The 10,376-nt window shown below is 47.7% G+C and overlaps 1 protein-coding gene across 1 annotated transcript; it reads right to left on the bottom strand.

Annotated features, from left to right (window-relative positions):
• Positions 1–4,266: 4,266 nt before the first annotated feature.
• On the bottom strand, positions 4,267–9,829 carry LOC129406826 (galectin-4-like). Its single transcript, XM_055146122.1, has 8 exons — positions 9,757–9,829; positions 9,182–9,270; positions 8,258–8,465; positions 7,331–7,465; positions 5,101–5,130; positions 4,786–4,874; positions 4,508–4,673; positions 4,267–4,434 (listed from the first exon to the last, which is right to left on the bottom strand). Exons 1-8 carry the CDS (start codon positions 9,799–9,801, stop codon positions 4,291–4,293), a joined length of 906 nt encoding a protein of 301 aa, XP_055002097.1. The 5' UTR covers positions 9,802–9,829; the 3' UTR covers positions 4,267–4,290.
• Between the last annotated feature and the right edge of the window lie 547 nt (positions 9,830–10,376).

The following is a 10,376-nucleotide window of genomic DNA, read 5'->3' on the forward strand; positions in this document are numbered from 1 at the left end:
TCACAAATTGTAACCAATCAAATAGGAGAAGCAGCTAAGGGATAAGAATATATAATGCATATAAATATAGTCACTGTAAAGAGGGGCTGAGTGTGTGAAAAAAGAGGTGCTGTCTAGAATGCAGAGCTTCCCATTTCTGTGATTGTTCCCATCCTACAGGTATACTAACTTGAACTGTTTTTGGGGGGGGCTATTCCCAGAAATGTTCAGGGCTTATTCCTGGCTCTGTGCTCAGGCCCCCTATATGGTGCTTGTGATTCCCTATTTACTGACTGGATCTAACTTGGTCAGCCATGTGCAAGGTAAGCGCCTAGCAGCTCTCTCTCAGACCCCAACAACTAAAGCTGTTAAAAAGAAAAAATCGCTGAAACATTCAAGAATCCCAGAGTCAGCATGATAATATTACACATTGCCCACAAGGACCCAGTTTTGTTCTTGCAGGACTAGCCCCAATACGGGGTCTGTCACAAGAAAAAAAAACCATTGGTTGTATCCGGGTATCCTAATATTTGTACTGTTTCATTGCAATTTTCCCCCAACATTTTGTTATGAACTTGGTTGTTGTTTCTTGGGACACACTTGATGGTACTCAGGGGTCACTGTCACTTTATTTTCAGTGGGGGATCATACCCAACAGTAATGAAGGACCTTATGGTGCTAGGAATTGAACTCAGGCCTCCTAACTATAAAGCAAATCCTTCAGTCCATCGAGTTCTCTCTTTGGCCCTCATAAATATTTTAGACTGAATAAAAGTTACGAAATATTCAGTGAGGAACCAGGAGATAGTACAATGGCTAGAGTCTCTGGTAGACAGGCACTTGACCTGGGATCTTTATGCCACCACATGGCTTCCTGACATTGCGAGGCTAGCCCCAAAGACCTCTGAACACTGTGTGGGCGGCCTGGTATATCACCTACACAAGTCCCAAAGAGCACGGCATCCTTGGGCCTTCCAGTGAACTGCCAGCCTTGTTGGTAAAGAATCACTGCTGGAGTAACAATTAAAACAGCATGGTACTGGAACAAAGGCAGAGCCGTAGACCAATGGAACAGGGTGGAATATCCCTACACACAACCCCAAATGTATGACCATCTAATCTTTGATAAGGGAGCAAGAGATGTGAAGTGGAGCAAGGAAAGCCTCTTTAACAAATGGTGCTGGCACAACTGGACAACCACATGCAAAAAAATGGGTTTAGACCTTGACCTGACACCATGCACAAAAGTCAGATCAAAGTGGATTAAAGACCTCAACATTAGACCACAAACCATAAGGTACATTGAAGACAAGGTCGGCGAAACCCTCCACGATATTGAAGATAAAGGTATCTTCAAAGGTGACACGGAACTAAGCAATCTAGTAAAAACAGAGATCAACAAATGGGACTACATTAAACTAAAAAGCTTCTGCACCGCAAGAGATACAGTGACCAGAATCCAAAGACTATCCACAGAATGGGAAAGGATATTTACACAATACCCATCAGATAAGGGGTTGATATCAATGGTATATAAAGCACTGGTTGAGCTCTACAAGAAGAAAACATCCAACCCCATCAAAAAATGGGGCAAAGAAATGAACAGAAACTTTACCAAGGAAGAAATACGAATGGCCAAAAGGCACATGAAAAAGTGCTCTACATCACTAATCATCAGAGAGATGCAGATCAAAACAACCATGAGATACCACCTCACACCACAGAGACTAGCACACATCCAAAAGAACAAAAGCAACCGCTGTTGGAGAGGATGTGGGGAGAAAGGGACCCTTCTTCACTGCTGGTGGGAATGCCGACTGGTTCAGCCCTTCTGGAAAACAATTTGGAGGACTCTCAAAAAATTAGATATTGAATTCCCATTTGACCCAGCAATACCACTGCTGGGAATATATCCCAGAGAGGCAAAAAAGTACAATCGAAACAACATCTGCACATGTATGTTCATCGCAGCACTGTTTACAATAGCCAGAATCTGGAAAAAACCCGAATGCCCCAGAACGGATGACTGGTTGAGGAAACTTTGGTACATCTATACAATGGAATACTATGCAGCTGTTAGAAAAAAGGAGGTCAAGAATTTTGTAGTTAAGTGGATGGGCATGAAAAGTTTCATGCTGAGTGAAATGAGTCAGAAAGAGACAGACAGACATAGAAAGATTGCACTCATCTATGGTATATAGAATAACAGAGTGGGAGACTAACACCCAAGAACTGTAGAAATAAGTACCAGGAGGTTGACTCCATGGCTTCGAGGCTGGCCTCACGTTCCGGGGAAAGGTCAACTCAGAGAAGCGATCACCAACTACATTGTAGTCGAAGGCCATGTGGGGGAAGGGAGTTGCGGGCTGAATGAGGGCTAGAGACTGAGCACAGCGGCCACTCAACACCTTTATTGCAAACCACAACAGCTAATTAGAGAGAGAAAACAGAAGGGAATGCCTTGCCACAGTGGCAGGGTGGGGTGGGGGGGAGATGGGATTGGGGAGGGTGGGAGGGACACTGGGTTTACGGGTGGTGGAGAATGGGCACTGGTGAAGGGATGGGTTCCCAAACTTTGTATGAGGGAAGTATAAGCACAAAAGTGTATAAATCTGTAACTGTACCCTCACGGTGATTCTCTAATTAACAATAAATTAATTAAAAAAAAAAAAAGAATCACTGCTGGGAATCCAGGGTCCCCTGACCACCACATGAGGGCCCATAAACAACAAAAAGATTAGCTCAGGGGCTGGAAAATTAGTGAGTAGGGCCTTTAATTTGCATGTGGCTAATCTCTGGCATCTCATATGGTCCCCTAAGCACCCCCAGGAGTGGTCCTTGCATGCAGAAGACAGGAATACCCATGATGCTTCCAAGGGATGACACCCCCTCACACCTGCACATCCTTACAATTTTTTTTTTGTGGGTGTAAAGAATTTTACTATAAGCTGGGGCTGGAGCAACAGCACAGCGGGTAGGGCATTTGCCTTGCATGCAGCCGACCTGGGTTTGATTCCCAGCATCCCATATGGTCCCCTGAGCATCACCAGGAGTAATTCCTGAGTGCAAAGCCAGGAGGTAACCCCTGTGCATTGCCAGGTGTAACTCAAAAAGAAAAAATTAATAATAATTATACTATAAGATTATTGTTTTTTTATAGTTATCAGTTATGACTAATATTTCTTCCAGTTCGGAATACACATATGTATACAAACACTCAAATGTATATCAGCTCTCTTTTTTTTTAATTAATTTATTTATTTTTAATTCGTGAATCACCATGAGGGCACATTTACAGATTTATACACTTTTGTGCTTATGCTTCCCTCATACAAAGTTCGGGAACCCATCCCTTCACCAGTGCCCATTCTCCACCACCAGTAAACCCAGCATCCCTCCCACCCTCCCCGATCCCATCTCCCCCCACCCCGACCTGCCACTGTGGCAGGGCATTCCCTTCTGTTCTCTCTCTCTAATTAGCTGTTGTGGTTTGCAATAAAGGTGTTGAGTGGCCACTGTGCTCAGTCTCTAGCCCTCATTCAGCCCGCAACTCCCTTCCCCCACATGGCCTTCGACTACATTATAGTTGGTGATCTCCTTACAATTTTTTAATTGTTTATTGACATATCAATACCCTCCAACTACATACTAAAGTTCCTGAGGAACTCTAATTGCTTTATATCCATGAAATCATCTAACATCCTGGCCTGCTCAAAGTCATTCAAAGACTTCTGTACCCACAAGTCCTAACCACTCCCTGGCATCTCATTCACTGGGCAAAATGTTTGTGCTCCTTGATTCACAGACAAGACACCTCCCCATCCTTTGATATGCCATGCACACGACTGTGATGAAATGGTGCAGAAAACTGTGTACCTAGGGAGAGGGACACTCCATGGCCCCAGAGGGTCACCTAACACATGCAAATGCTGGAGATGCTTGTTATTCCCCACTGTTGTGTAGAGGGACAGAGCTGTGCAGGCACCCAAGAGAGCACATGGCCGGGCTTGCACTTGGCACATGTGCCCTGCCCTGAGCTACCAAGTAACATCCTAGATGTGTGAGAGTTGAACTCATCCTCATAAGCTTGTAAAATGTTATGTATTGACACAGAGATGCTCCAAACTCATGACTTTATTTTGCTTGTGCTAAACTACCAAAGCATGTGTATCCTGTAAAAAGGAAAAAAAATCAAGTGAACTGGATTTGAAAGAGGTTAATAAAGTAAACTTTAGGGATTAAAAGGAGTATTCTAAGGGGGTTGAGGGGTCTTTCTTCTGAGTTTTCTTGGATCCTGGCCAACTGTGAAGCTCAGACCTGGACATAGGAGAGGATGACATCACTGGAGATCTCCAGTATGTCCGCCGTGGTAGCCGGCACACGATGTTCATAGTCAAAGATGTGCTGGCCATTGGCAAATACCTTGAGGTTATCGGTGCTGGTGCAGATGGATAGCTGCAGGAGAAGGGCAGGTGTGAGATGGGGAAGGACACATACTTGAAGGGAAGGGAAGGAGAGCTGGACTCACATCAAAGTACTGTCCTGGAGCAAAGGGATTATAGGAGATTCCGCTCTCCTCGCACCCCCAGCCACCGTTTAGGAAACTGTTCCTCACGACGGCCTTCTCATCCATGCGTGGGTTGATGTGCAGGGCTATATCCCCGGTGGTTCCCACAATGAAGTTGATAAAAAATCTGAAAGTAGAGAGAAAAGTAGCAGTCAGCACTTGGGGGTACATTACTGGCAGCCCCAAGGACGAGGCATGGAGAATAGGGTTCACATCCCATCTCCACTTGGCATCTGTACCTGTGGGCTGAGCGGGGGATGAAGCCCACGATTATGATGGTTCTGTTGGTCTTCAGTCCCCCCTGAAGTCTCCGCATATATGGCATAGGCTGTGGGGTGAGAATATGGGCCCCACAAAGTTAGAAGCAGAGGTCGACTGTGAGAGCAGGGTACCCACCCCTCCTAGGGGCCTGTAACCCTCTCCCACCTCCTGCCAGCCCCCTCTGACCAATATACTTCCTCCAACAGGACACCCCTATATACAGGTCCCCACCATCAGTTCATGCTAACCCAAGATCACCCCTCATAAAGTCTGGCCCCCACTGGCTGTCTTACCGGGTAGAAGATTGGGGGTCCCTCCATGGCCTGTCCAGTGAGCAAGAGAGAATGCAGAAGAGTCAGCAAATGTTTGCAGCAAATCACCAGATGCAGGTGTTCCTTGGGGTGCTGAGTTACAAAACTGGAGAGCTGACCCCATGGACCTCCCTCATTCTTAGCCCCTATTCCCATGTCAATACAACCCTCCAATTTACAGGCAGGTTAACTATTGATCTGAGAGCGACTCCAGGACACTATATACAGAGAAGACAGCAATAATTAGGGCTCTCGGGCTCCTCAGACGCTGAACCCACTTAAGGGAAATCTATGACCCTCAGCAGGTCCTTATGCAGGATGCCATAAAAGCCACAGGCATCTGTGGGAATAGAGACAGAAGGACCACCCCAAAGTAAGACCTAGACAGATGAAGGACACCCCCCAGGACAAGCCCTACATCACCATCCATGGGAACTCTGGAGTCAAAGGCTGGCACCAGATTCCTCATCAATAGAGGGGTCCGTCTTGTCTAAACTCCAGTGCTCAATGAGAAACTTCTTTAGCTGTTTCTTTGGGGAGCCACACCTAGTGGTTTGGTGGGGATTGGCTTCTAGCTCTGTACTCAGGAGAGTTTCGGGGGTCGCTCCAGGGATCATGGGGTACTAGTAAGAGAACTGGGATGTGTGAATGCAAAGTACATGCTTCATATTCAGGGGATCCCTGTGTTTGAACACCAGCTCAGTGTGGTTCCTTGATCGCATTCAGGTGTGCCCCCTAAGTGCTAGGTTTGGAAAAGCTCCTGAGCTTTGCTGTGTCTGACAGGCCCTCCCCCCACCAAAATAAAAAAAAGAAAGAAAAATAAGAGTCTTTTTATTCTTGTCCCCACCTAGAATTCCTGCTGTGTCGGGACCCTCCTCAGCCCCTGTCTTTCCCTCTACCTGAAGCCCATGCTGAAGTCGTTCTCCTCAGGGTACAGCCCCTGACCCCTGATCACCTCACCTCTAATCTCAACTTGCTTCTCCCTCCACAGCCTCCCCAAGGCACCTGGAGTCCTTGAGACCAGACACTCTCTCCGCACCCCCAACCCTTGTCTTGTGGGTCTGTGCTTCTTCCACCATTTTCCCTCTCTTTCTCTTACTTTCTCTCTCATCTTTCTCCGGTCTCTTCCCTTTCCCCTCCATCTCTCTCCGTCCTCCCCTTTCCGTTCTTCCCTCCCTTTAGTGAGGGGGTTTCCCATGCACTGTTCAGGGGTCTCTGGGCCACTCTCAGCAATACTTGACCAAACAGGCTGGAGTCTTCAGTCCCTGGGCCCACCAGTGCTTTGGGATTTCTCTGAGTGAAACTGGGGGGCCATCCAGCGCCAAGATTGAGCTAGGGACTCACCATAAAGGCCTGTGTCCCAGTCCTTTGCATCTTCTGCCTGCATCTTGTTCTGTTTTGCCTTCTACTTTATTTTTATTTTGGTGGTTTTGGTAACACCCAGCAGTGCTCTGGTATAGCTTTAGGCATTGTGCACAGGGATCATTTCAAACAGGGTACAGGGAACACTTTGGGTGCTGGGGATCAAACCTGTGTTGAATGCATGCACATGACCGCCTATGTCTCACATTTTAAACCATTCTAAAATCTCTTTAAAATATTTTTATAGGGACTGGAACAAATAGCACAGGGGTACAGCATTTGCCTTGCACGCACCGACCCAGGTTCGATTCCCAGCATCCCATATAATCCCCTGAGCACGGTCAAGAGTGATTCCTGAGTACAGAGCCAGGAGTGACCCAGGTGCATTGCTGGGTGTGATCCAAAAAGCAAAAAAATAAATTATTTGATAACTAACTTTTGATGACTTAGGTAGTTATCCTTTGATAATTTCTTATTAAGATTCTTATTTTGCACGGTTGAGGACCCAGGACCTCTCATGGAAGGCAGGAGTACTACCACCCAGCTACCTCCCTGACCCTGGTTTCCCTTCTAAACTATACTCATTTTCCATGACAGCGATTGGAACATTGGTACTTTAAAGACAAAGTTTAGCTTCAGGTCAGCCTCCTGGATTCGGATATTCCCATGAAGCTCTGGTTGCACCTGCCACCAGGACCCAGGGGAGCTTTTTCTAGCCTCTATGCAGAGTCTCTGTCACTGCTGGTTAACCTGCATTGCTCAACCAAGGGATCCATACCACGCAACTCTGCAAATCAACCAGTGGGAGGGAAGAAGAGAAGGGAGCTAACCAATGAGAGAACACACTCACCTCAGAGAATTTAGGACATTGGCCAAGGAAGGAAACCAATTGAAGGGTCATGTTCCCATCCACATACAGGTGGGTGACTTTCTGGATGGGGGTCCGGTGCCCAAACTCATAGAAATGATTTCCATTCACCAGCACCTGAAGGGCAAAGGTAATGAAGACCAGGGTCATGAGTCCCAGAGGGACTCAGGGCAGTACAAACAGGAAGCAGGGATGGGGGACTTTTAAACACAGGATCAAATCTGGGAGGAAGAGCTGGAGACCCATGTCAGGACCTCAGGTTCCACAGGTTTAGATCAACTTGAAGTCAGTTCCATAGGAGTGAAGATGCTCTGCCTGAATGAAATGCTGGACATCAAAAAAGAAACAGCTCAAAGATGGCAGATTATCAAGGACACAAAACATGGCCCATGGCGAGGTCGGGAGAATATCAAGCCTGACTCTGGTTTGGACATAGAGGTCTCACTCTAACACAGACTGTGTCACCCTGACTAATCTCTCTAAACTACTCTCAAAAATGGTTGAGGAGAACAAGAGGGGCATAAGGCAGGGGTAGGGCTCAGCAGTGGACCTCATGTCTTGCATGTGTGAAACCCTGGGTTGAATCCTGTTCTCCACAGTCCCCCCTGAGTCCCTACCATTTCAGGGTACCTGCAACTGAGAGGCAAGCCCCAGATGTTATAGCCACAAAGGGAGAAAAGGATAAAATAAAAACAAAAACAGAAAACTGGGAATGGCAGAAACCTCCTCAGGCTGGAGTTCAAGCTTGTGTTCACGAGTTCAGGGGGGAGTGTTTAATCTTCTCCTCAACATGGCAGCCTCCCTTTGTAGTACCAGGTGTGGCCCCTCAGAACAATCAACAAATTCAAGCAATAATTGAAGTCCGGACCAAGGTAAAGGGTAGGCTGAGAGGAGGCAGCTGACTCTGACCTTGTAATGCTCCTGTGTGATCATCACCAGTATATCGAAGTGCTCCCCGTTTTTGAAGGGGATCTTCCTTTTCTCCTCCTCTGCACCCCACGTGCCTGACAACCTTGCGTTGAAGACAACCTTGTTCCAGCCAGCAAAACGGGGGTTGAAGTGGAAGGCGATGTCATCTCTTACTGCATCTGGCCCCAAGGCAAAGTTCACCACGAAGCTGTGGGGGACAGGAGAGCCTGTTCCTCAAATCCTCCCAGCAATGCTGCCAGAAATGGGTCAGAACCTCCAGGGAGCCTGATTAGCTCCACCCAAGAAGGTTGAGGTGACATTGAGGTGGTCACTGGGATCTATGACCAAGAGATTTGGGGTATGGTGACCAGGGTCCCAGGATGCAGTGAACCATATTGATTTGCTCACTGGCACCCCCAACTCCAACACAAATGTTCCCGGCAAACCTGACTACCCAGGGGGCCAGTATCTGTGCCAGCATCTACAGCTCTGGCTGCTCAGGCCTCCCGAGAGCCCTGGAGCACCCTAGTGAGAGCACGTCACTCACTGGAGCATCCCCAAGTTCTCCAGAGGGCATCTCCCCTTACCCCTGGGCCTGCATAAGCCCTTTCTTCTCCCTCAAAGCTCTGATGCCTGCAGAACCCCACAACCCCATCTTCTCCTTTAGTCCCTGTACAATTTTGTTTCACCTAGGAAATCTTCCCTATGCCACCCATGAAGAGACTATGCCACGCCCCTCTTTCTCCTCTCCATCTCTCCCACTCCCCATATCGGACTCCATCACCATGTAACTTAGTCTATGTTTCATCTTTTTCCTTCCCTTTCTCAGAGTGTGGTCCCTCCAACAGTTCCTGAGGGCCTGGAACCCCACTGCAAGTGCTACTCAATGTCAGACCCTCCCGAGGCCGGTATGGGATCTCTCACCTTTGCAAGTTCTGGTGGGCCACTCCAGCAATGTAGACGAACGTCCCGACGTTGAGGTCACATGGGATGGGTTTGCAGAAGGGCAGCGTCTGCAGTAGACCCCGGGCCACGGCCTCAATTGTCATGTGTGCAAAGTAGCATTTTCCCTTCCTGGAAAAGTGCCCACCCCCATCTCTTCACAAGAGAGAGGGACCCCAGAGTGAGGGTCAAAATGAAGAAGAGGGTTGAGTGTTAGGAACGGAGTCTCGGGCCTGGAGCAATAGCAAAACGGGTAAGGTGTTTGCTCTGCGTGTTGCTGACCCGGGTTCGATTCCTAGAATCCCATATGGTCCCCTGAGCACCTCCAAGGGCAATTTCTGAGTGCAGAGCCAGGAGTAACCCCTGTGCATCTCCAGGTGTGACCAAAAAAAAAAAAAAAGAAAGGAAAGGAGGCTCAGTGAAGGAGTAAATAAATCCCAGGGATGGTGTAGGTGGCAGGTCCCTGGATCCCTGTTACCTCTGTGTTTCAGGCTGGGAGGGACCTGGAGAGTGGGAGTGGGGATGAACCCAGGTCAGAACCTGGGTCTGTGTCTCACCGGGTTGTAGGTAGGATAGTAGCCAGGTGCAGGCACGAAAGTCATCTTCAGATGCTGAAATGGCAGTTTGTCTTCTGACAGCTGCAGGAGTGGAAATGTGCCACATGGTCACTGGGGTGACTCTTATACTCTCCTGGATTTGTTGTTCCCTATTTGAGAAAGCCCTGCCTCCTGAGCATCATGGGAAATTGCTTAGTCACCAGCCCTACAGAAGCCCAAAGACTTGAGGATCACAATCCTTTGAGTGGCAGCTATGAGCTGTAGGAAAATAAAAAAAAAAAATTTTTTAAAAGGCCCTCACCCAGATGCAGAAACTCTGGCTTCACGTAGAGAAGGCAGACGGCCCTCTCAGAAAAGGAACAGCTTCAAGAGAATCTAGAAGTGATGATAAGATTATGAAAAGTGGGGCCAGAGCTATAGCACAGCGGGTAAGGTGCTTGCCTTCCATACAGTTAAATCGAGTTCAATTCCTGGCTTCCCATATGCTTCCCGAGCACCACCAGCAGTGATTCTTGAGCACAAAGACTGGAGTAAGCCCGGAGTATTGCTGGGTGTGATCCAGAACTCCCCCCTCTCCAAAGTAAATAAAAATAACATATGTTTTGTGAAAAGGAAATTCT

The sequence above is a fragment of the Sorex araneus genome, chromosome 8, assembly GCF_027595985.1.
Source record: "Sorex araneus isolate mSorAra2 chromosome 8, mSorAra2.pri, whole genome shotgun sequence".
NCBI classification, from domain to species: Eukaryota; Metazoa; Chordata; class Mammalia; order Eulipotyphla; family Soricidae; genus Sorex; species Sorex araneus.

Coding starts and splice junctions, on each gene's coding strand:
- LOC129406826 (XM_055146122.1), bottom strand. CDS start 9,801: ATGACTTTCGTGCCTGCACCTGGCTACTATCCTACCTACAACCCG. Junction 7,466..8,257: donor TCACACAGGAGCATTACAAG/GTCAGAGTCAGC, acceptor TTTGCCCTTCAG/GTGCTGGTGAATGGAAATCA. Junction 4,435..4,507: donor CTCCAGGACAGTACTTTGAT/GTGAGTCCAGCT, acceptor CTTCTCCTGCAG/CTATCCATCTGCACCAGCAC.